General features: G+C 39.3%; 1 protein-coding gene across 1 annotated transcript in view; it reads left to right on the forward strand.

The window, feature by feature from the left end:
* Positions 1 to 3,978: 3,978 nt before the first annotated feature.
* fmn2a (formin 2a) overlaps positions 3,979 to 25,993 on the forward strand; it is a 36,787-nt gene continuing 14,772 nt past the window's right edge. Inside the window, exons 1-7 of the mRNA XM_085477375.1 lie at positions 3,979 to 6,199; positions 8,221 to 8,384; positions 11,613 to 11,765; positions 12,871 to 13,703; positions 14,221 to 14,362; positions 18,904 to 18,991; positions 23,791 to 23,852. Of these exons, the coding sequence (XP_085333501.1) occupies positions 3,979 to 6,199; positions 8,221 to 8,384; positions 11,613 to 11,765; positions 12,871 to 13,703; positions 14,221 to 14,362; positions 18,904 to 18,991; positions 23,791 to 23,852 (3,663 nt within the window). The remainder of the gene's footprint in view (positions 6,200 to 8,220; positions 8,385 to 11,612; positions 11,766 to 12,870; positions 13,704 to 14,220; positions 14,363 to 18,903; positions 18,992 to 23,790; positions 23,853 to 25,993) is intronic.

Consider the following 25,993-nt stretch of genomic DNA (forward strand, 5'->3'; position numbering starts at 1 on the left):
AGCTCAAACTGAGCAACAGAATGGGGAAGAAAGGTAACTAAAGGGACTTCATGGTTGTTGGTGCCAGATTGGTGGGTTTGAGTATTTGATCCAGATGCAGGTTTGATCCAGGGATTTTCACACACAAGCATCTGTTGGAGTTGGAGGTGAATGGTCCAAAAAAAATGATGACATCCAGTGACCAGCAGTTCTCTAAGTGACAATAACGTATTTTTGTCAGAGGTAAGAGAAGAATGCCCAGAATACTTATAGCTGACAGGAATGCAACAGAAACTCAATTCACCTCTCATTAGAACCAAGGTATCCAGAAAAGAATATCTGAATGCACATCAAACTCAAAAGACAACTCCTCTCAACTAAGAACAGGAAACTGACGCTACAATTTGTAAGACCTCACCAAAATTAGCCAAAATAGAATATTGTAAGACTGTCACCTGGTCTGATGAACCTCGATTGCAGTTGCAACATTTGGATGACCTGGTCGGATTTTGGATTAGCCCTGCCTGTTATCAGCAGTTCAGCTGCTGACTATGTCCATCTTTTTATGGCCACTCAATTTCAGACTGGCTTCTTGAAGATGACAATAACTTCACTGTACTCAAATGCCCTGCACAGTCACAAGATGTGATTCCAAGATGTGAGCACCTTTGGGATTTGGTGGAACAGTACAGTTCATATCATAGACAAGAAATCTGCAGGAACTGTGCAATGCTGTCATGTCATGCCAACCTGGTAGTTTAAAATATCCAGTTTATTTTTTCCCTTTTAACCAACAAAATTTCCACAAGTTGTAAAGCACAGCCTTACCAATGAACAGTCATTTTGTTGTATTTTTCCCAACAAACGTTGCTACAACCTGTATGCTATCATGTCTAAGTATTTGAACATTTTGTTTTTATATGGCCACTGTCATTTGTTTAGGTTGATTAGGTTTATTCCTTGCTATTTTAAACTTCAGATGACCTTAAATAAAATGTTTTGTAGCATTCCTCAATACTTAAAAATGTCCAGAAAACTGAATAAAACAGCTACTCTCAATGAGGAAGTGGATGGCATAACCCTCGGCTGCCTGTTTAGTGCAGGAAGGGACTTAAACGACATGCAAGATGGAATGTGAGTACCTCCCTGGATATGTAGTCAAGCTAAAGTGGCACTGCTCAGAAAAGTTTGGTTACTAATCCCAACAAGTATGACCAAAAGTGAAAGCTCAAAGAAGCAGACAGGGTTTAGAGAGTCTGTGAAAATTCCTGGTATTACTCTTGAACACTGCAAAAAGTTTGTAGCATAGAACGAAGAAATACTGTTATATAACTTTTTTTTTTTTGCTCCAACTTGTAAGTAAAACTGCATCAAATCAATAATTTCTTTTCTTTTTTAGAAGTAACATTTTGACAGCTGTACATCCCTACAGACATGGCACTGAGTTAACTTTTGTACGAACTATCTGGCACATTTTTGGCTTTCTGTGGATCTGATGCAAAAGTGGAATATGCGTGTTCTTTTATCTTTTGAGGCAGAATTATACGCAGTGATTTTGAGAGTTTTATTCCTCTACCAACCCTTGAAAATGTATTTATATTATTCTGTATTTAGCTCTAATCTTCCAGCTTTTTAAAACTCAATTATAATATTAATTATTTGTTATCATAGGAAACATGTTGTCTCAGTTAGGATTGAGGTCACTGACCTGTCTGGTAACAGCTTATGTAGGGAGAAAACAGCTGAAGCTCATTTGCTAAATGAGGGCATAGACTTAAAAGTGGCACCACAGTGCATCAGCCAAGACTAACAGCTACTGATCGACTCAACTGAATGTGTGTGTGTTTTTATTCTAATTTGCCATTAAAATGGAGTCTTGTATTGCTGTCTGAAATGAAGTTGAGATTAGCATTGAGTGTCTAACTTCAGATTTATTTTAATATAATAGTGTTATTTAACTGTTACATAGCTGTGTGTGTTCCCATCATGAGTCCTGATGAAGTTAGTAAGGAGAGTCTCCACAGAGCTAATGAGAGATGGCCACAGTGACTAGACATGTGATGAGGAAAATACAGACTTCATGTGACCCATGGCTAAGGAGCGGCTCATAGAAGAAGACAAACACCCATTTGTGTTGTTTTCTTCAGTCAGTACTAAACCACCAAGGAGAATCCACCAGTCAGGCAAGTATGACATCTTTCATATTTGAAAATCTTTATAAAAGTCATAGCATTTATCTTGTTTTTTCATTTTACACTGTTTCATTTTGCCTAAACGGAATGTTGTAAGTTGAAACCTTGTTCTAATTTTTATCTTTTATGGTTAGAAAAGGGATCTTTATAATTGGTGCTAGAAGGATAAATGTTAAATTTACTACACATAGAGGTTAATCAGTCTTCAGGCATGTGTTGATACAAGCTAATGAACAAACAAGAAGAATCCATTTGGACATAAAAATGTGGACACAATAACTTGCCTGTAACTGCACAGGCAATATTTATCACCAATCAATCATAAGCTTGTAAGTTGTGGACAAACCACCATATACCTACACTTTGACTTAATCCATAATAAGTGTCTGATTTTAATTTATTTTCTTGATCGGTAGATGTGGGATTTTTTTTTTAGCCATACACTGCTAAAAAGTGACAAAAAAATCCAACACCAATGCATTCAGTTAAACAGTAAATATTTGGATTTGAGAAAGCTAAAATCATAATCTTTTCACCAGATATTCTCCAACATGTAGATAATTTCCCGTAACTCGGCAGCCACATTAAACTGACTCTTTGATTAACTACTTCCACTGGGATGCGCAGTATGACATGAGTATTTAGCTGTTTGTTATACAGTATATCTGTGTGTGGGGAAAATTGGAGATCTCGAGTGACCTGTCTGATCTACAATACTGTGCAAAAGTCTTGAGAGCCCACATTTCTCTATGTTTTGCTAGGAAGATGATAAATTCATGCAGCAATTAAAAATTGATAAGTCAAAAACCAGAGACTGCCTAACAAGCTTGAAAATGAATATTTGGTCTGATTTTTATTCTTCAATGAAGTCTGAGCTGTCTTAGGCAAGCCTTCTTTTAATTGATCCAAGTTAGGTGTGTTTGAATGATTGATAAGTTGTTGTAAAGTGGCTTAACAGAGTAAAAACACATTCATCTTAAAACGGTCAGGTAAAATTACTGGACTGAAAACGAGTGAAAAAGCAACCAATACCCTATGAAAGACCCCCAGAAAGAACTGTTGCTCAAGAACACTTTGAAAAATTCTAAGAGAGTCTGATTCATTGAAAGCAAAATCAAAAGAAATGAGTTGTGGTTCAAGCCTGGAAAGAAAAAAAGACTAGGCTTCTTTACATTTCTTGAAGATGACAAATCTGGGACTCCACTGATTGGTCTTAGAACTGAAGAAGCTCCTCAGACGAGAGGTGAAACATCTTCAAGAAACTTAACGAATTCTAGTTGCTTTTTTTCCCCCCAAGCTCCTTAGATTATCATAGCTGTACCTTGAAATGGAAATTAGAGAAAATAATTGAGGTGATTATATACAAAATTGTCAGCATCTCATGAAAACAATAGACTTAAGTTGTATCTGTTCAACTTGGATGTTCACTGCCCTTTGATTTGTTCAGTCAAAATGACCCAGTGATGCTTCAATCATGTTGAGGTTCAGGATCTAGGGAGGTCAGTCCATGACTAGTAATAGTCCACTGTTTTGTTTTGGGTTTTTTTATGTTTACTTGTTTTGTTGTTGTTGTTGTTTGTTTGTTTTTTAATCTAGGCAGGCCTTTACTGCATTGGTGGTGTGTTTGGCATAATTTTCATGCTGAAAAATTAAGCTGTTGCCAATCAGGCATTATGACTCATCTCAGAGCATATTGCCTCCCTTTTGCTATTTTTAAGCTAAGCGTAAATATAAAGTAAATCAGTGTGAATTTGTTCTTCTCCCTTTGTAGACAGGCGTTCTCTTGGATGAAACCAAAGCGAGCAGGATGCAAACCATAAAGACGGTGGAGACCCAAGTCCCCTTTCTAAAAGAGAGTTTCTTCACTACCACGTTCAAAGGCCGGCGGAAGAGCAGTGTTACCAATATCCTCCGTAAACAGCAACACTCTCTTCTTAATCAACAGCAGTGTATTTTAGAGCATCAGCCACACAGTCCTAAGCTCTTTCATTCTCCTCCAGTTGAAAATGGACCGGGGCAGCAAACCCCCCAGCATCACCGACTTGCTCGCTCAACCAGCAGCCCGTTATGCAAGGCAGCTGAGAATGCAGAAGCAGATGGGGATAGAAAGGAGGAGCAAAAAGAGAGAAAGGCTCAGAATGTGAGAGAGGCTGAGCTGGAAAGGGGGGGAGAGGGAGCAGTGAGTGGTAGTGAGCCCGTGGCTGTCACTGCCAGTCTCCTCCTCCTTTCATCATCAGCCTCAGCAGTGCTGGGGGAGCCAGCATCATCCTCACAGCTGCCGTTAACTGTGGTGGGCAGACAGCAGGGATTAGCTGGCTCTGAAAGGGCTCTGACCAACAGAGGACCGGCGGCAGCAGAAGCTCATGAGGAAACCGAGCATGCCCAATCTCGACCCCAGCATCATGGCCTATTAGCCAAAGGTGTTCGTCTACTCAGGAACATGGGGAACCAGGAAGCAAAGCAGAAGAAAGGAGGAGCCAGCGGTGGACCAACAGGGGATGTTTCTTGTGATGGTGAGGCAGAGGAGCGAGAAGTGGACAAAAAATCCAAAAAGTCCTACAATAAAACAAATAAAGGAGCAGGAGAACATGGTGGTAAGAAGAAATCAAAGTCTGAGTCAAAGGGTTCTGTGTTTTCTGGAATGAAGATCAGGAAGAGTTTATCCAAGGTGAAAGGGTTGTCTAAGGATGATATGTTGGAAGATGGGAGATCAGCACATGTTGGCAAAGCAGGGGTCGAGTCTGGTGCAGAGAAAAGCCTGTCAGCTGATGAGATGGGCATGCTGTCAGATGTTGAGGGGGATCTAACCCATTTAACTGCAGACAGCCACGAATCTATGGGCGATGAGACTGGCCGGAAGACAAGTTCAGGGTCAGATGCTGAACTCTACAGTTTTCACTCAGCGACTGAAAGTGAAGACCTGCTCTCTGATATCCAGCAGGCCATGAGAGACCAAGGTGTTGCCAGTGAAATTGTTACCAGACACTTATCTGAAGTGTCTGGTAACAATATGTCAACTTTGGAGGGGAGCAAAGTTCCTGAGACTGGAATATCTCACCAACTATTTAATCTGGATGAAGACTGTTTCTCCCCACCTCTTGTTAGTGAAAGTGTACCTCAAGAACTGAATGATAAGTGTAAGAGACTGGAGAATGAAAGGAGTGACATATCTATATCAAGAATTTCATCTGGTCCAGGGTCTCTGAGTGAGAGTGGTCCTTCATCTTCTGCTCCAGACACAGAGAGAAGCAGTGGCAGCCTTTTTCCAAAAACTAACAGCACTTATAGCTTTCAAGACACTACAGCCACCACCACCTCATATGAAAGTGCTGAGGAGCCCCAGGATGAACTGGAGAGCCTGTTTTTGACTCCACATCAGGGTCAAGGTAGTCAGGCTGTACTTGGCAAAAACACATCATGTGACCATTTAGATTCCATAATGGTAGGGACAGGGCCAACTGGTACTCAAAAAAGTGCAAGCAGCATGGACCTGTCTGTTGAGAGGGAGGATGAAGAAAGTGGTGGGCGGGACTTTCTGTCTCTAGAAAGGAGAAAAAATAGTCTGTCTATTAGCCACCTGATAATAGACAGTCCCCCTGTTTTTCAGCCTAGACGAAGATCATCCAACTCCCCCTCCACTGTCAAATTCTACCCGCCTGTCCACCCTTCCTATATTAAGACCACCACCAGGCAGCTCACCTCTCCAGTTGGCTCCCCCATTACCAGCCCTCACGTGCCTCGGAAAACAGATCCCATCAGTGGATCACTGGAATCCAACAAGGTCCAAGGGTTTAGGAGACGCAAGCAGAGGTCCTGCTCCATAGCTGGGCCGCACAGTGTGTCTGCAGACTGGTCGTCTGAGGTTGATGAGCTTAGTGTAAGACATGATGATGGGGCCAAATTTCCAGATCAGGAGACCACAGAGAAGAGTTACACAGGTGGGACTTACTGGACGCTGGGCTCTAGGAGAGCACACTATGGAAAGCAGACGTCTGCTGCTCCAGTACCCTACCTGGATGTCTTCTCTGGTGAGTGATATATTAAACAACTGAAGTGAGCAATCAAAACAGGTTTCAAAAAAAACTTTAAAAGAAGGTAAAGAGAGAATAATAACCTTCCTCCCAAAACATAGGTGCCAATTTAGTGTAGCTGTCTTCTCTTTTAAATGCCCCATAATCTATTAGCCTCACTGCACTCATTCTGAATGGCATTTCTCAGAGAGACCTGTGTGAAAGTGAGCTACAAGACAATTTGATTAATGTCAGTTTTTTTTGTTTGCATCTACAATCTAAATCAATGCCACAAAGGGATGAACTACATGTTTTGCAATACAAAGAAAAAGTAAAGAAAAACATAGAGAAAAACACAGAATATCAATAGCTTGACTTTTTAATTCTATTCGTTTTGTGATTATTCTGCTATCACATTGGCACCAAAGTATCAGGAAGACAATAATGAAGCATTTCATTTAAATATTTTAGTTATTTCATAATTTATTCCTACTGAAGAAGTCTTAATGGATTGGATGCCACTCCTATTTGTTTGGCTCATACCCTATTGGAGATTAGGCCATTACACAACCAATGATTATAGTAATTGCCTAGTAAGTTTAATTACTTACAAATTGCACTTTATATAAGTAAGTACACTAGAAATACTAAGGTTATTATTTTAAAATACAATACTTAATGAAAACCATAATAAAACCATGGGGTGTCTTTGAGATGCGTTGTCTCACTCTAATAAAACAATGCCACTCTGTCCTCCTTACTATTGTGGAGCCTTTCAAGAGCTTAGCTGTTGTCTCCTGTCTTTGCCTGTGCTCGTAAATCAGAGGACCGAATGACAATGCTGCCACCCACCCACGGCTATGTCATCCTCTGATTCCACTGGCTTAGATAAGAAGCACACGCATATACAAACACAGTGGATGTTAAACTCATGTGACAGTTTTTCTGCAAGACAAAAATAAGTCATGATGTTAAATCAATTTCTGTTTGCGTCAGGTGAACTCGCTCCAAACAACAGAAGTACATAATGATCTGAATCCATATAAAATGAACATTTTTGTGCCTGTGTGGCACTTTTTTGTCCCGTTTATGCTCACAAATACTCAGTCTCTAACTAGTTTACCATTGCATGTGATACCAATCAGTGCAGCGAGGTTTACAGGTCACATGTACCCTTAAGAAGGAGTGGAAGCAATGAGAACAAAGATGGGAAACCACAGAAAACTCCAGCTTAATGTTTGAACAAGTGACGACAAATTCCCACTGACGGATAAAAACAAATCTACAGGAGCATGAGTCATGTCATGGCTTTTAATTGATTTGACACTGTCCCCTGTATCACATGGTTAAAAGAAATCACCCTGTTTTAGAATTGGTCTTCCTGCTGTAGCTGTGTGTTGTTTTGGGCTCAACAGTCCTCTGCTGTCACATTGTTGATATCCCCCACCACCCTTCAAACTCCACATAATTCCTGACATTAATTTCATTTTCAAGAAAATATGTCATTCCTTATGAAGTATAGAGATTTTGATACATTACTACATTTCTCACAGGTCAAACTTACTTTACAAACATGCGGACAGCCTACTTTATTTTCTGTATTTTATTCAAGAAGTAGAATTTATACATTTTGTAACCATGCTGTCAGCTTTAGCCCACCTTTTAGATTTTTTTTTTTTCAAGCTATTCCAAAACTTTTCTTTTTCTGCAATTTGATAGTTCTTTGCACTTCACAATCTGCACTTCACAATCAGCACCACCTCTCTTTTCACCCACGTGTAAATGGTGTGAATAGAGTTTACAAGTGTAGGTGTTTAATTATCACATCCTAAAATGAAAAATGTCTTTTACATTCTTTGGTCAGACTGACATGAGGTGTCTAACTACACAATTTTTCTCAACTTACCAAATATATATCTAAAAATAAATTTTAAAAATGTGTCTGTTCAAATTCATCTGAGCATCCTCCTCTAGTCTTGAAAACGGAGCTCTGTATCCCTCTGTTTTGTTCTTGCAGTGTCTGTCTTTTCTTTTCTCAGGTCGCGCTCTTTTGGACAGGCTGTGTATGCATCAAGTAGATGGGTCCTCTGAAGAGGATGTGAAAGAACTGTGTCAACGAATGCTTGTCCAGGGTCTCCTGCACCCCTTCAGCAACGGGCGTGCAGAGCTCCTTGGTGACAGTACTGTGTCACCAGTTTTTAATGTAAGACCTTTCTCTTCACTTACACTTAGTACTTATTCTAAAAACTGACCACATATTCAGGGGTAGGTTCATTTTTAAACAAATATATAGTTTAGCTTTAAAACACTTTACACTTTAAAATGCTCGATCCACATTAGAATAGCTCTAAAATAATTAGACTTAGGGTTTTTGTGGGGACGGAAATAACCCCTCAAAGCTGGGCAGCTGTGTTTCATATTTCTAACTTTTCTACTTTCATAACAAACCACTGTCTAAAGATAGTATAACATGGGCTGGGATGCATATAAAAAGCATGTGTTAATGAGATAAATCACTGAGTTACTCTTATGTGCAGTAGAGAGAATGAATGCATGGTGTGTGTTTCTGTATTTATTGTCTGACTATGATTCATCTGAGAGATTTCATTACCTGAAGAGCAGTGGTGTATGTAGAGAGGGTGACTATGCGGAAGTTGATTTCATGAATCTTTTATTTTCCACTCCAGTAAAGCTTTGCTCTGACCTAATTGCACATGCCTGCAGATTTTATCACAGCTACTGCTGGAGCAATTTTTCTGTCATGACTCCTTGCAGCTCCTTGCATGCAAATGAAGCTGTAAAATACGTGTAACTTGATGTACAATTTAAACTGCAACATATTTATCAGCACATCAGCTCTTTGAAAATATAGGCCTGTTCAGTGTCTTTATGTTGCTACAAAATGACAATCATAAAATAAGTCATCAAGTCATCCACTGATAAACACTCTGATGACTTAAAAAGAAAAAGATTTTTTTAAACCTCGCTAACTGTGCAGCTTCATGGATATCACATTGAGTTGTTCAGCATAATGTATACAGACATTTATGCCTCAGTCTTATGTCATGGCAGGGAATGAACTCCACTGGCTTTGCTGAGCCTCTAGTGACGCCATGAGGTTGGCTCTTTCAGTGACATTTCCCAACAACCAGTGGATGGATTGCTGTTAAATTTTCTACATATATTCACCCGAGAAGATAAATTTTAATGGTGTTAATTCTCCTGACTATTGCTATCCAGGTTTTTCACTTCCAGTGTAACATCTTATCATCTATGACATAGCTAGACCATTTTAATTGTAATTTTTTAAAATTTATATAAAAAATAATTTAATTTGATTTAATAATTTTCAAAATTTATATTTTCAGCTCAAAGCACTGCTGTATGAACACATAATAACAAAGCAAATATAGTTGATGTAAATTCTTGGTCTTTTTTTATCTGTCTAAAAACAAACAGTCAGGTCAGATTAGCTTTGGATTTTGCGCATTGGAACATCTCCTGCTGATGCACATGTGTGGACATATGTTGTATTTACTCATACGCACATAAAGGTTCAGTAGACTTCCACACAGACAAAAGCAAGATTACTCGCCTGACAGTGCAAGCTCTTAAGCTGATTTATTAACATAAATGCAAATCTCTGGAATACAAACTGTCATCTGTTTGCATGCTGCATGGTCAAAGTAGGCCACAAACAAACAGACCTTTTCTTTTTTTTCTTTTTAATCTTCAAACAATTCACTGTTGCATCAGTATGTTAAAGACACTTGTGGACACATACAAAAGGACAGCATGAGACATCCACGCTAAGGCTTTTCCTTGCATAGCTGGATTATTATTGCCTCTGACATTCATTCAGTCCCACAAATGCACATAAATGTGCGCACACATACATTTGTGCTTGTGTAGACCATCTGCTGACCGTGTTATGTAACAACTCCACGTGCCTTGGGCTCAGGCTGCTCTTCCTGAGCAAAAAGCTCACCATGTCAGGATTGGACAGAATTGTCCCTGCTCTGCATACTTCTTCAGTCTGAGGCTTGGCCTGGAGTCATGTATTATTCAGCCTGACCATGAATAACCTTTGTTGTTGTCATTCAGAGTGCAGATTTCATTTTTTAGGGCTTTCTATCTTAAAGCTAATCTCCTTTTGAAATTAAATCATCAGTCTGTCTTTGCTGTTCTGGAACCTTTTCACTTAAGCCCCTTAATATATCAGACCATTATGCTCTTTCCCTTTTAAAGTTGCTCTTCATCTTGAAATCAGTTATTTACTGCACCGACTTTGTTTTTTTCTTTCTACACCTCTCTTTCCTTTTACTTCATTCTTTCATCTCCTGTTTGCCCTCCACCGTTCTACCTAAATATGGCATTGCATCCAATTTGGTGGAGACAGCAAATGTATCACTTTCGTGTTTCTTGTTCAGCATATGCCCTGAATTATATACTCCAATCAGCCTCATTCATCACAAAAATGGGGCTTGATAATAATGAGTGTCTAAGAACTCTGAACATATGCTGTCCTTTGTGCTTGGCAAAACATTGCTTAGTTGATAAATTTCTGTTGTCGTTGCAAGAGTTTACATCGATCTCGCTCTGCAGGTCAGGTTACCACAGTGACCAGCTAATGCTGACATACAATATTAATATACTGCAGTATAGGGGCACTTCTGAAAAGAGTTGCCATTTATGCTCTCATAAGATTGGCAAAAAAAAGTAGAGTGCGATCTATCTGTTCATAGCCTTGCTATTTCACTTATACTAGTATGAAAAATAGAGTTGTGGTAGGTTTTGTAATGATACATACTTGGAATGAGAAAATGGAAAGCACCTGAATGCTCTAAAATATCAAACTTTTAAAAAAAGAAAAGGAAAAAGTGGAATAATTTGTACAACTCCATGTTTGCAAGGCAGAAAGCAAGCACTTGACTCATATTTACCCTCACATTGTTGAGTACCTTTAATCTGAGCCTCTTTAAGAGTTGTTTTAGGGTAGCCATCATTGTGTTGGGTGTTGACTGAAGAGTCATTGAAATAAATACTGTTAAATAATATAAATACAAATGTATTTAATTTCAGTAGCCTCCAGCTGCTCTTTGTCTAAAGTGATTAAATATATTTATGGAGCATGCCTTGTTGTACATTTAGAGGATTAAGCATTTTCACCATGACCAGAAACCATATTTGAACAGTAAGAGAGTCAATTGTAGCTTAGCGTTTTTATTTGCCATGGAGACTGACAAACTACCGGCAGCTGTGACTAGACTGAGAGCTTTTTTGACATTTAACAGGAATATTAAGAAACATGTTTCCTAGATGTTCAACAGTAGTGCTTTTAATACTTCTGTGTTTACTGACCTTTTATCTTTTACCTTACTGACCTTGTGTCTGATATTATAAACTTTCTGCATTTATAACTTGTGTTCAGGAAGAGCAGCTGTACACCTGGGCATCTGTAGGCTTGCCAGTGTCTCCTTACCTTTGGGAACTCTATGGAGGGGCAACCACAGGCAGGGTACAGAGCTTGAGATCCTCTTTCCATCAATCATCAGCCAAAACACCAGGTGCTCCACACGTTCAGGTTGGTTAAGTCTTCTCTTTAGTGTTAAATATCTGACAACTGTTTTTCATCCTGCCTGCACAGAAAGGAAAGTGTATGCTCTGAAAACATAAACTTAACATCTTTATTAGATTAAATTCAAATGTCTCCTCTTTACAAAGTCGAAGTTTGTTTCTTGCTGACTGATATATTCACTGCATATGCGTGTGTCTGAAAGGTAACATTTACCCAATATAGCCTTTTTAAAAATTGCCATTGTAATATCATTCATGATTATAAACCAAACGCACACAAAAGACTTGAAAATGGTGCACACAGTTGAGTAAAAATCTAGAAGAGACTAAGCTTGATTATAATATTTTGCTGTTCCTTCTTGAATTTCTATTTTCTGTATTTAACACCTTTGGTACAAAAACATATATACAGGATGTGTTAAACTGCTTTAAAAATGAACAATGGAAAAATTGAATTTTAGTGTGCAAAACAGCAAAGAAATGAATACCGAGGGATAGAAACCCGTTTAGTCTGTGCAGGAGTGACAAACATGGAAAGATATAATTACTGAACTTTGTATCTGATACATATATATTTGACCTGTATTTTAAATCTGTAATATTATTACCCACATGAATTTAGCTGTGAGTTTTTCCTTGGCCACCAGAGGTCAGGCTTGTGTTGAAAGTACTGTGAAACAAACACACGAATCCTCCCCCGTTTCCTAGAAAAGTAAAAAATAAATAAATAAATAGAGGACCATACTGTCTAAATATTCTCCTCGCAATTCAACAAGGCGACTACAACTGGAGAATGTGTACTAGCAGACAAAACCCTCCTCATGTGAGGCCTACTGAGACTCACTGTCTCTGGGGTCAAATCTCTGGTATCCCCTCATCCCTATTCTAACCAATGTGGAGCCAGAGGTCTGACAGAGTCTAGACATGAGGGACTTGGTTGACCCTTCTTAACCTCATAATTCTGTCACTAAGCTGCCTGAGTTGTGACACTTTTTTTTTCCCTCACTGTTTATGTAATCGAATGATAATGTGCCTAAGATTTAATAATATATTAATAATATATTATATTTATGCAATTTATTTATGTATGTGTTTATTTGGTTCACTGACAGACAGAATGCAGCAAGTTGAAGTCAGGTCAGTCATCCTCTGAGGATGAAAGCAGTCTCATCCCACTGCTGGAGAGGACCATTGATGACCTGCGGATTAAGATAGCTGTGTTGCAAGGCCAGCAGGCCTCCCTGGCAAAGGGCATCAGGGATAATATGGGAGCTCTGGGCAATGGTCACCACAAGGCCTCACAGATAAAAGAAGGACGATTGGGGAAGATGAGCCAGGAGGTGTCTACCCAGACCTCGCCTGTGGAAGAGGGATTTAAGTTTGATGTGCCTTTGAATGGGCGGTCTAGCAGCACGCCGTCCTCCATTTCACCCTCCATCGTCAAATCTTCAGAAGGCTTTGCCTGCACTTGCCAGCAGAGGCAGCAGAGCAACATCCAGTCAGGTCTTCCTCCCCCTACAGTCTCTGGGGTTATGTCCCAACCACCACCACCACCACCTTTACCAGGGGGTTCCACTGCACCTCCACCGCCACCTCCACCACCACCCCCACCCTTACCCAGGCTTGGACCTTGTTTCCCACCCCCACCACCACCGCCCCTTCCATCAGGTACCGGAGCTCCACCACCTCCTCCACCCCTGCCTGGTTTCGGACCTCCACCCCCACCACCTCCTCCACCACCAGGCATGGGCCCTCCCCCACCACCCCCTCCTCCAGGAATGGGCCCCCCTCCTCCACCCCCACCTCCTGGCTTTGGGCCCCCACCACCACCAGGCCCCATGCCTTCCATGATGATCCAGGAAGCTGACCCTGCCAAGGCTATGATAGAACCCCCCAAGCCAATGAAGCCACTCTACTGGACCCGCATACAGCTGCATGCTAAAAAGTAAGGATATGCTGTAGAAAGTGAAGATAGATATGGATCATTTGCACAAAGGTATTCTCTGAACAGTAGAGATTTGAGAGGAAGCTTGTCCACTTAAGATAAAGATCGACCACATGCTGTGACTGCAATAGACATGCTAGCTTTGTGGAAAATGAAAGTGATGCAAGCCAGGCATTGTGGTCAGCAGAGAAATGACTTGAACCAGGTTTTCTTTCCTTATTAAGGCTTGGAAAACTGTGGTGGAACAAACCTCTAGAAATGGAGAGCTTGCTTTACGAGCAAGTGAGGAACTCAACCCAGAATTATAAATGCCATTTGGTGGCTAATGATTTTGGCAGTAATTGATTTTGGATTTTTATTCTCCAAAAAATAACAAATTAGTACTTGTAGAACTGCAGAGGGCAAAAACATGCCTTTAAAAAAACACAAATTACACTATGAAGTTCTACTTTGCTGTCAATCAAAAAAATGGCTCTCCTACTTACACTGTAAATAATTCCTCCCCCTCCATCTTTAGACATACTGTCTCACTGGTGTGGGAGAAAATTGAGGAACCAACTGTGGATTTTGAAGAATTTGTGGAGCTATTTTCCAAAAGCACTGTCAAGGAGAAGAAGAAGCCAATTTCAGACACAATCAGCAAGTCGAAGGCCAAGCAGGTATGATATGTTGTGTTACGCTCATGTGTTTGCATATATACTGATATATTTGCTTAGGCAAGTGTGTGTGTATTTGTATATTTATGCATGCATGTTTTTGCTTCTCCCCCTTGGGGTCACTACGTTTGGCTTTCTTCAGGGCTTTCCTGTTCGCACTTTTACTCCAGTGATGGCTGTTCCTTTCCATTTCTCATCACTGTTGTCTCCCATTTACTTTGAGTGACAGAAGGAAATGCAACAGCCAGACAGTTATTATGTGGTGTGAGCTCTGGCTCCCACCCGACTCCCCTTGTGACCATCCAGTGGCATCAAGCCAATGTCTCGCGTGCGGTGAGGAAACCTCACGACGGTGATGACTGCTCGGAGAGAGAGGGAGTGGGAAGGGGAGAGGGGAAACCGGGAGGGAGTGAGAAGCGTGGGAGTTGTATTTCATGATGTGGTTCCTCCCATTGTGCTTTCTGTATGACTGAGTTTAATAGTCAGACTGTTTCCCTCCCAAGTGTCCTTTATGTCACTCCATCAATCAGCAAGGCAAACATTTGATCTACAATTTAAGGCTCTTTTGGTTAAGAGTTTTATGATAATGTACTATTCAGCTAAATTATGTATCTAAAACACAAATAATGTTGCACAGGGGAAGGAAGTTTCACCCCTCTAATTGAGGCCCTGTAGAATCACCAGGCAGTTTCTGCTGAAATGATATGTTGGTCCCAAGCATAGACACTGGCGGGAAATATTCTTAAGTTATGGGAAGGGATCAATTGGAATTTGACACCAAAATCTAAAACTTTCTTCCAAAAGGTTTCTAGTTGATTGAAAGTACAACTAGAACAAATGTTGAACAGCTTTACTCTTGACAAAAAGCTTCTTCTTCTACGGTTTATATTTCCCCATCTTGGTTTTCATCATTTCAAATTTGAATCTTCAAAGTCCATAGGAAGTACTGTCTAACTGTAGAGTACTCCATAATTACACAGCTATAGATTTTATATTTACATCAAAAGTGTGTCTGTCTCACAGAAGTAGTCATGAATGTTGCTGTAGCAGAATAAATGTGAACTTTCACGCTAAAGTACTGTATGGTGTAGCTTAGATCCAGCAGAGCAACGGTCTCGCAACTGAAGAAGTCAGTTGGATGACTTCTTCGTTTCTCTCACTCAAAACGCTGTGTGCAGATGAACAGAATCGACCTTTTGGGAGCACTGATTAATGGTGAGACTTCTTTGACAGCCTTGTATGAATAGGATCTAACTTGGAAAGAGCATTTATTACAGGTGTTGTGTGTAATGATACATCTGTAGGACACCTGTTAATATTTTTTCCTTGAATAGTTAAAATTTTAGTTATAAATAAGTCCAGCAAGTCATTGCTAGATGTACTATTACTGTTACTGTAGCATTACTACGACACTCTAATTGACACCGCTCTGGATATGTTTATTACCACATTATGAAATATCTCTTTTTTTCCCCCCTAATTGTGACGGGAAGCAAACTTACTTAGGTGTGTGTCGAATTCCCCCAATCATCTCTGTGGATGATCTCCAACACAGCCATGGTGATTCAGCAACAGCAAAAACATAGAACTGTGACTGAACCAAAATTGCAGTTAACCTTCAACATATTACATCTCCTACTGGTTCAGCTATTTGCATCCCCCTGTGTGTTGTGAGTGCAACTATTTTGCTGATGAGAGGGGACAAGCATCCTCCTCAGGACTACCACTAGAGAGCAGCTTTGACGTCAGTACTCCTCTGCTGGCATAAGTATTACAGTAGATGGGAAGATTTACTGCTATTACACAGTGTCAACTGTTAACCTTTGTACCTGCAGAGAGGTTTCAGAGGGAGCAGCCTTGCTTCTGACCTTTTTATATGATGTACTAGAGATATGGAGTGAAAGTTATGAATATGAATTATAATATGTGGTTTACATCTGTTTAAGACTGAAGATGATGAACTGCATGTTTCCAATGCTCTGTTTTTCATCTTAAGAGATTTGAAGTCTAGGGTAGAGAAAATAAAAATATATATAAATTATTGATATATGACATTTATGAAAAAAGTGTTTATCTTATTAACATTTAACAACCAAAAACTATTTTGTTTTGTTAACAAGAGATCAACTCCAAGATTTTTTTTATTTAAAAAAGTTAAACGTCGTTAGAAATGAAAATGAACAATATTTAAAAAATTGAAACCTATCTTTATTTAAACATTATGATACACGCTGAGGCGTTTATGCTTCTGTAAGTTAACTTTTAGAGCAGCATTACCTTCCAAACAACTGGTATGTGACCCTACCCCGACCTCTATTTTGGTCAGTATCATAGATACTTCTATGGGCATCTTTTCTCATTTCTCACACACTAAGCTCTGGGACCCTCCGACACACACACACACACACACACACACACACACACACACACACACACACACACTTCACCCTCATAAATCTCCACTGGCTCCTGGTCAAGTCACGCATTACTTATAAGATCCATCTTCTCACTTACAAATCCCTCAACTCTTTGGCCCCTCAGTACCTGTCTGGCCTGCTGCAACAATACACACGGTCTCTAATGCTACGGTCCTCAGCCACGGGTCCACTTTCTGTCCCCCACATCAACCTAGGTACATTTGGGAAAAGAGGCTTCACTTTGGCAGCCCTCATCCTCTTTAACTTTCTCCAATCTGAGCTTCACAATGCCCCATCACTGGAGTCTTTTAAGAATTTATCAAAACTCACTTCTTTAACAAAGCCCTCCACCTTTAGCCTTTTGTCTATTTTTATACTTTTGCTTATTTGCATCCTCGGGTTTCTTGAAAGGGACTATACAAAGTTGATATTATTGTTATTATTATTATCATTTATATTTGAGAACGATGAGAAGTTTAAAAGCAACATTTTCCATTATTTCTTGGAGGAAAGAATTGGGCTGGAGTTATTTTCTCAGTGCTGATTTTTAAAAATAGATATTTATTTATTTATTTGTTTGTTTTATTTTATTTATTTATTTTTTTGTTGGTCACCAGAAAATCTTGAGCTTTGAGTATCAAGATTACTTTTTTATTTAATATAATAATTGTAAGATAGGAAATTGCCAATGGCAGAGGATGTGGCGTGGGGTTCAAGTTGTAAGATGGAGTAGGTTAGCAGAAGATCAGCGAGCAAATTAATGTCGGTCAAAACACAGGTGCAACACTAATCAGAGCCGCCACAATGCTCTTGATATCATCTACAGGTGATTGCTTCTTACATGGGTTATTAATGGTATCAGAGTCTGAGGACTCTGATTAGATGTTGAAAGCATCATATCTGATTAATATTTCAGTTTATTAAGTATACCTAATATACCAAATATACCTGAGGCTCTGTTGTATATTTCAGCATATAAGGCTTTACTGATGACTTATTCACTGCAATGACGCTGTTACCTTACACTAAAATATCACAGACTTACTGTGAAAGTCACTCAGCATCATATCTCGATCGGCATGTTTCTCAAAGCTGTGGTTGGGCTGGGGAACACAGACAGTTGGGGTTTGGTGATATAACTTCCTGTGTGTTTAAGAGGTCTGTGGTCTGTGTGATCTGGTTTAGATGGAAGCATTCTGTCTGGATCACAGTAGGCTACGGGTTTCCTGTCCTGTCCCTTCACCACTTTGCAACCCAGTGCACACTTCTGCTTACTCAGGAGAGCTGTGGCTTATAATGGTCCCCTTGGATGCAGTTTTTATGCGTAATAACAACACTGGCTTGATATTTAACTCCTGACTGTTTGTCGGAGGCAGACTATTATTAAACTGTTAACGTTTGCAGCTTTTTGAGCAGTTTTAATCTCCATGGCATTGTGCAGATAATACTTTCTAAACTTTACCTTTTAGCCCCCTTAAAAAATGTGTAATTTAAACAAAAAGTCAGTTTTCTGTTTCATCAGTTGCACTACTTGAGTCAGAATAATAAGCCTTTTGTGTTTTTACTGATCTGTAAGGTTTTGATTGTGTAACTGGATGACAGTGTATGTGGAGACTTGAAAAAAATCTGTCAACACAATGTAACTCCATAGCTATAATTTTCTCAGTGTGTGCTGATCAATAATGATGAAGTTTTCCTCCCACAGAAGGAAAATGATAGAGAACAGATTATTTCTATTAAAATATTGTCTTTGTAATTCAAAAGCCCTTTATTAGTATATAGTTTTAACAAATAATATATATTTATACAATATACATGAACTGTGCACGTCTCTCACTGTCCCTCAGGTTGACATGTTAATATTATAGACAGCAAGATTTACCTTCTAGTGTTTTTGAAAGGTCGTTAATCATCTTCAAGCCTAATTATGGCGTTTAGCTCATTTCAAATTGACCCCTATGGTTAAATTAAAATCTACATATTACATTGCAGGAGGATCTTTCTCTCCACCTCACCTGTCAAACAGAAACCACCGTTCTGTTATGTTCTGTTTGTAATGAAGTTTATGGTTAATGAGCCTGTACGATGTTAAGATTTTTTTTTTCTCTTCATGTCATTATCTTCTAGGTGGTGAAGCTCTTAAGCAACAAGCGTTCACAGGCTGTAGGTATCCTCATGTCTAGCATTCATCTTGATATGAAGGACATAGAGAATGGTAAGTCTTGTCACATGTTCATGACGAGTGCTTTAGCTGGTATAGAGGTGTAGCACTTTTGTTATCATCTGTCACAAAGTTTCTTCAGATGGCAAAACTGTGAAAGCAATTTATTGTGTCTCAACAATGAAGAATATGTAGCAGTTTCTGAAAAGGTGGTACTGCTAACATTTTCCAAAACATACACAGTTGCACATTCGGTGTGCCGCTGTTTTGCGCATATGAAGGCATGCTATTGATCTTTTTAATAGCCATGGTCTGTTTTACTCCAGGGATGGGAAATCTCATTCATTTGCCTGTCATTCAGTCATTTAATTCACAACTTAATTTTAGCTGACACTTTTTAAATTAGCTGGTATCTTGTGCAGGTTAATTCCATGGATTTTGGTGATGTCTTGACTTTTGCTGTAGTTCTATTTTTAACGTCTGTGATTTTGGGTGACATGGCTAAACAACTTTTATTAAATTTGATACATTCACTACACAGTAAGTACTGGGTCGGACACTCTTTTGCTTTCAGGACTGCCTTAATTCTTTGTGGCATAGATTCAACTAGGTGCTGGAAACACTCCTTAGAGATTTTGGTCCATTTTGATAAGATGGCACTACACAATGATGTGACTCTCTCGTTCCACAACATCCCAGAAGTACTCTATTGGATTCAAAGCTGGTTACTCAGGATGCTATTTAAGTACAGCGAGATCGCTTTTATGTTCAAGAAGCCATTTTTAGGTGATTTGAGCGTTAGAGCACATTATCTTGATGAAAGTAACCAGGAGAAGATGGGTACACTATGGTCATAAAGGAGTGGACATGCTTAGCAACAAAGTAGGTTGTAGCATTTAAATCATGTGCACTGGGTACTAAGAGGCCCCGTGTGTCTGAAAAAAACATCCTCCAGAGCATTACACCACCAATAACAAGCTGAATTGTTAACACAAGGCAGGATGGATCCATGTTTTCACGTTTTTTTATGACAAATTTTGACCATACTCATCACGAGACGATCTTTTTTTTCCCCCAATTTTGGTGAGCCTATGCAAAATGTAGGTTCAGTTTCCTGTTCTTAGCTGAATGGTACCCAGTGTGGTTTCTGGTTCTGTAGTCCATCTGCTTCAAGGTTCAGCATGGTCAGAATGTAGAGATGCTTTTGCCTTCTGATACTAGTATCTAGCATACTAGTATCTTCTAGGTAACTGAGACTTGACACAACTTCATAATTCCCTGCAATTTTACAGATGGTTGTACGTGTAGAATCCCAGTATATCAGCAATTTCTGAAATACTAAGACCACTCCATCTGGTAACAACAATGATACCATATTAAATCACCTTTCTTCCCAATTCTGATGCGTGATTTGTACTTCAGCGAGCTATCTTGACCACGCCTACATGTATAAATGCACATGAGTTGCTGCCATGTGTTTGGCTCATTAGACAACTACATTAACGAGCAGTTGTAAAAGTTGCCAGTGAAACATTTTTGAACCTCATTCTTCTGACAACATCAAACCAGAATTATAAAACATCCACTACTTCTGATCATGACCAGATACTTTTATAACCCATCAGGTTGTGTCTTTGTGTTAATTGGCAAATGTTAGTATGGTAAGGATCTAGTCAACATGCTATTTGTCTCTGTTTTTATTATACAGCACATTTAAAAAAAACAAAAACAAAAAAAAACAACAGGAGCGTACCCCATGTAATTTCTAGTGAAAACAGATTAATGAATGAAAGTAAAATACTGCATAGCATATAACTTTTGTTTTTACATAAAAACTACTGTGGGGGTTAAACACCTGTTAAGAAATTGTTTAAAGAAACAAGATTAAAAAGATAAACAGACAGCACAGTCAAATAAAAGTAATAAAATCAAAGTAAAAATAATAAGAAATGTGGTAAACTTTTCACCTGCTGAACATTATTGTGTTTGTAGTGTTGTAAATACTACTTGCTGATATTGGCTTTGAGCTTAAAACACCACTGTGCCTGAGAGCAGCCAGAGATGCTTTTATTTATGTGCCACGAGGATGGTTCCTTCCTCTGTTTGAAGGTAGTACACCGTCATCCCCAGGTGTGTTGGGAAGATGCTAACTTCCAAACAAAAGTGAATTTCTATCAAAAGCGTACAAAAGCAGCATTTTGATACCATATCATCTCTAAAAAAGAAATAATTCTGCACACTGAACATAAGCAAACCCCATTGTATAGATCTTTTCTCTTTTTTAGTCTGCCATGAAGTTAGAATGTTATTGGATTTGTTTTTACCAAAGCTATTCCAGTGTTTGGTGTTATCACAAGTTATACTGCTGAAAGGCATCTCTCTTCTCATCTGTTTCTTTTCTCTTTCATTTTGCATATTCTCTCCCCATCTAACATGCACATCGTGTTTCACAGAGACACTCTGTCGGATGAGTTGTCACCATCTTGTCTAAGCGGCTTTGTTAAAGTGAAGTCATTTTGGAGATGATGATGGCTACAGATGGTCTTCCTGTTTTAGTTACTCTCTGATTGCTCTCCAGTCTTTGCTCATCTGTGTCTAAACACTTCTCGTCATCTCCCCATCCTATTCAATCTTCTCTCAGTAAAGCATTTACGTTAGCTTCAAACCTTAACTCCTCACGAACAAGACATATGGTTAGGTTACATCAAAATAAATGTGTGCCACACAAACCAGCAATGTAGCAATAAACAGTTGCTCTCTGGGAGCGTTTTATCTGCAGCATCTTTAAAGAATCTGGTGGAACTAAATGTTGTTCTGCATTTCTGGTCTCGATGTTAGTCTTTGGTGCATCCATTTTAGGTAAGATTGGAAGGGCAAGAGAGGGCCACGCTCATCAGTACTGGTATTTATCTCCTATGTTAGGACAGTTTTGCACTACTACATAATTAGCACTGATTGGAAACTTCACTATGTCACTAGGAGATGAGAGAAAGGACATCTCAGTGATTTGGTGGACTACTTTCAAGTATTATCTACTTGTTCTGACATAACAGTGGGCCATCTTCTGTGCAGAAAGAAAATAATCCTGAATGTGTTTTTGAGCGTATATATGTGCTGTGTTATACAATGTGTTTGACTGATTTTTAGGTCTGAATAATTATAATAATTATAGCCTTAAAATACTCAATTTCCCTTAAATAACAAACCCCCAAAGTCTGTATAATAACTATGCTAATGTTTTCCCATTCCGGACATGATCTAATGTTCCCTTGTGCTATTAGAGGTTTAAGATAATTAAAGAATCAAAGGACGATTTGTTTACCAAAGAGAGATTAATTTGCCCAAACTTTGTAATTGTTCCTGTCAGTGTAGTGAATTAGTTTCGTTTCCTGTTGGTTTCGTGATTTTGGTCAATGACTAGCAAAGTCTTTGTAAATCTGAGATCTCTGACATGAAGAAAAACAACTTCTGAGTCATTGATTTAGATTGTGTCAGTTTTATGACGGCGCAATTGCTCAGTGAGAAGTCTAGACATTTTTTTGTTTTTTCCTCACAGCTGTTGTTGTTTGTTTTCAGACTTGGCCCACACTCTGCATTTTTCATAGGACACTTCCGTGCACTGTCGGCGTTCCTGAGAAGTTTTAGACCACCAGCCTCCGTCAGAGATGGCGGTTACCGGCGCCATGTTTGGGTCAAATGTGATAGTCAGGATAGACCTGGGCAGATGGGTCTGGATTTCAGTTAGAAGAGGTCCTGTGTCACCGTGACGATATGGTTTTCTCCTAAAAAAAAACAGTCTCCAGTCAAATAAGCCAGCCAGACTGGTTTGGATAGTAATGAAAACCAAATGGTTAAAAGAAACGAGTGGGAGAAATGGAAAAGGGCAGTTTCTTTGTGGCGGGTTTGGAAGAAACAGTGTGTGAAGAGGTCAGGAAGTGACAGCGAAGAACTAAAAAAAAAAAGGAGTTGATTTGCACTTGTAGAAGAAGAGTGACGAGATTAAAAAGGCAACAGAACTGCCTACAGAGAGAAAGTGATATCAGACTATTTCCACATGCTTGACCATCCTTTAGTTTTATATTTGTTATCATTTTCTTTGATCTTATTTTTCAGCTGTGCTGTAAAAGCCTTAAAACATCCTTCTGTATTCATTATCTAAGCAAACTCTGATTCAAAGTTGCTTTAGCCTCTGTGACCCTAGCCTTCACCCCTGTACCTCAGCAGCAATCAACAGATCAAAATATTGTGAGTGATTTTGGGCCCCTGCAGCATGGTGAAATACACATATAGGTGTCAAGCACTGCACTGGGTGATTGTGCGTACAGCAACACCTCAGCCTCAACACCACAGACCCCCGGGCTCTGTTTGTCTTTAAACATTTACTTTCAAAGGATTAATGCTCGAGGGCGCCAGGTCCTCGCGCCGAGACAAAAAGGCGACACCAGGAATTCAAACACAGGAGTTCAAACACAGATCTTTGTACCTTTGACAGGTTTCTAAGACCTCCATATTTATGTTTTAGTTTATGGCTCCTTGCATGCTATCGTCATGAGAACTGATAACTGTGCAGCTTAAAGCATACGACGTGTCACTTTTTGTGGGCATGAGATCATTTTTGTCCTTGTTTCATGGCACCTTCAGCCCCGGCAGGAAATGGTATTCTACCTTTGTTTGTAGTTGTTGTTTCAAAAAAAGAACCACTGTATAAACTAGAGATTATGAAATTGTCGGTCTGTTTGTGTTAGTTTGATTTCTGACTTGTTAATGGTGTTCATTCAAGGTAAAAGAATGTCATGATATGCTTTAGTGTTAACATTAACATTAACCATGTCACCCTCTCTTTCCATCCACAGCCGTTCTAAATATGGACAATACTGTTGTTGATCTGGAGACTCTGCAAGCCCTCTATGAAAATGTGAGTATAACAACAAAGACTTTGGAATCAAAGCTATTTTATATGGTCACAAAAATAATATAATAACATTTTTCTTTGCAAATGTTTTTACTTTAAAGGAAGGATGATAAAGGATCATGCGGACAGTGGTTTTCAATGAGTCAATAGACTAGTGAAAAGGCAATTTCCCAAGCTGAAATACATTTGGGAACTTTCCTGCCAATCCAGAATCGCATAAATACACAATGTTGAGCAACCAGCCCAGGAAAATTATACAAAGCAACTCCACCGACAGCTCAGGCTGATGTTGATGGCAGCATTCGCACAGGGAAAACCTTGATCTTTTTTCTTTTCCTGTGTGGTTTGCAGTAAAAGTATGAGTTTGGAACAGCTTGCTAGTGACAAATAGAATGATTTATTGTTGCACATTTCATGCCATATATCAATAACAAGCAATCATTCCATTATAGAATGAAACCCAAGAAGACTCATAAAGCAGTGATATCAACAAAATGGCAAAAAAGAAATCATCACATGTTAGTGTTGTTTTATTTTTCACTTGACTGAGGGTAAACCACAAAACACCAAATGTCATTCATCAAAATATATCTTTCCAACATTATCAAAGGCTGAACTTTTGTTTAAATTGTAGGGGTGAAAAAAAATCTGTAATTACATTATTGTGTAGCAACATTTCAGAGATGCCACTTTACTGCAAACGTATTTCTCTATCTAAGTCTTATTCCATGTTCCACTTGAAAGGGGTGAACTGAGGAAATGTGCATTAGATACTAAAACAAACAGGCAAGCCACAAACTGTACTGGTATGTGTGCTGTTTGGCGACAGCGTCAGTCATGTGTAGGTCTGTCTGCTGCCCTGGAAGGGAACCAAAGCTTTTACGTAGTAAACATGTTTTCTACACTCTGGATCTGATTGACTCAACTTTTGTAATGCCCATGTGCAAAGGAAATGATAGTTGAGAAACTCCAGGATTTGTGTCAGAGCTTCGATGTGGTTTTAAAAAAGAGCCAACTACAGTGAGCTTTGCCAAGGTAAATCATATAATATTAGCAAAGAATTACAGAACTGTCATCAGTACTTCCAATATGTCTCCATTTTGGCTGTGAAGACTTCCATTTATAGAGTAAATACATATTCATCAAGCTCGTCTGATAGGAAATCTCCCCAGCCCCAGTAGAAATGGTTCAGGGACCATTCGAAGTCGGGTCAGTAAATAATAGAACATGAAAATGAGTATGTTTTCCACATTTCAACTGTGATACATTTTTAAGATGCTGTGAAATTCCTGTGAATTACTTTTTGGCACAACTACACAGGAGAGGCCTAGACCTTTGGCTGCCAGAGGCATATTAATAATGTTGATCATGGGAATGAGACTGTGGCTTGAGACAAGCTGTAGTTATGAACCAATGTGTCATAACTCAGGATCAAAAGTCTTCTAACCTCTCCAGTCACCCCAAGACTTCAAGCCCTCTCCCTCTGCTTCTCCCCCTTATGGCCTAAGGCTATGTTATTGAGTCGCAGAGCCAAATTGTTTCTCTTTTGTATTGCGAGACTCCATCCTGTCTGTGGGTCTCCAGCCCCCTAAACCACAGTTGGCAGCACAGTCAGCCTGTCTTTAGGAATGTGAGGGGCTTCTAATGGTTACACCCTCACTCACTGTGCTAGGAGCTAGATCAGCCTTCTCTGCCTCACTCTCTGTTTCTCTCACCCACACAAACATGCTCACAAACAAACATGTTGACCCACACAAATTTGCACGTAGTGTACAGTATGAGGATAAAGACAGATGCACACAGAGTCGCTAAGTCTATGAGCTCCAGATTATAGCCACTCCTGTTCTTTGAACAAAAAGCCAATGTCATTAAAGGGGTCACAGTGATAGCGGGACACTGCTCCCTACCCTCTAATATCAAGCCATAATCTGGCCCCAGACTAGTTGTCTCAAGTTCAGACTTCTTTCAGCTGGTAGTAGATAACAGAGAGGTCAGTGAGTCAGACTCTCCTAAACTTTTAAACAAGATATGATCACCTCAAACCCCATTTTGCATGGTATTGCTCTGAAAAAAGACTAGATATAGTTTACATATCATTACACAATGTAACTTGTCATTTGGGGTCGATTATTTGGCAGCTCAAG

The sequence above is a fragment of the Copadichromis virginalis genome, linkage group LG13 (genome assembly GCF_057382275.1).
Source record: "Copadichromis virginalis isolate Kocher_CV1m ecotype Utaka linkage group LG13, C_Virginalis_male_GT1.1, whole genome shotgun sequence".
Taxonomy (NCBI): Eukaryota; Metazoa; Chordata; class Actinopteri; order Cichliformes; family Cichlidae; genus Copadichromis; species Copadichromis virginalis.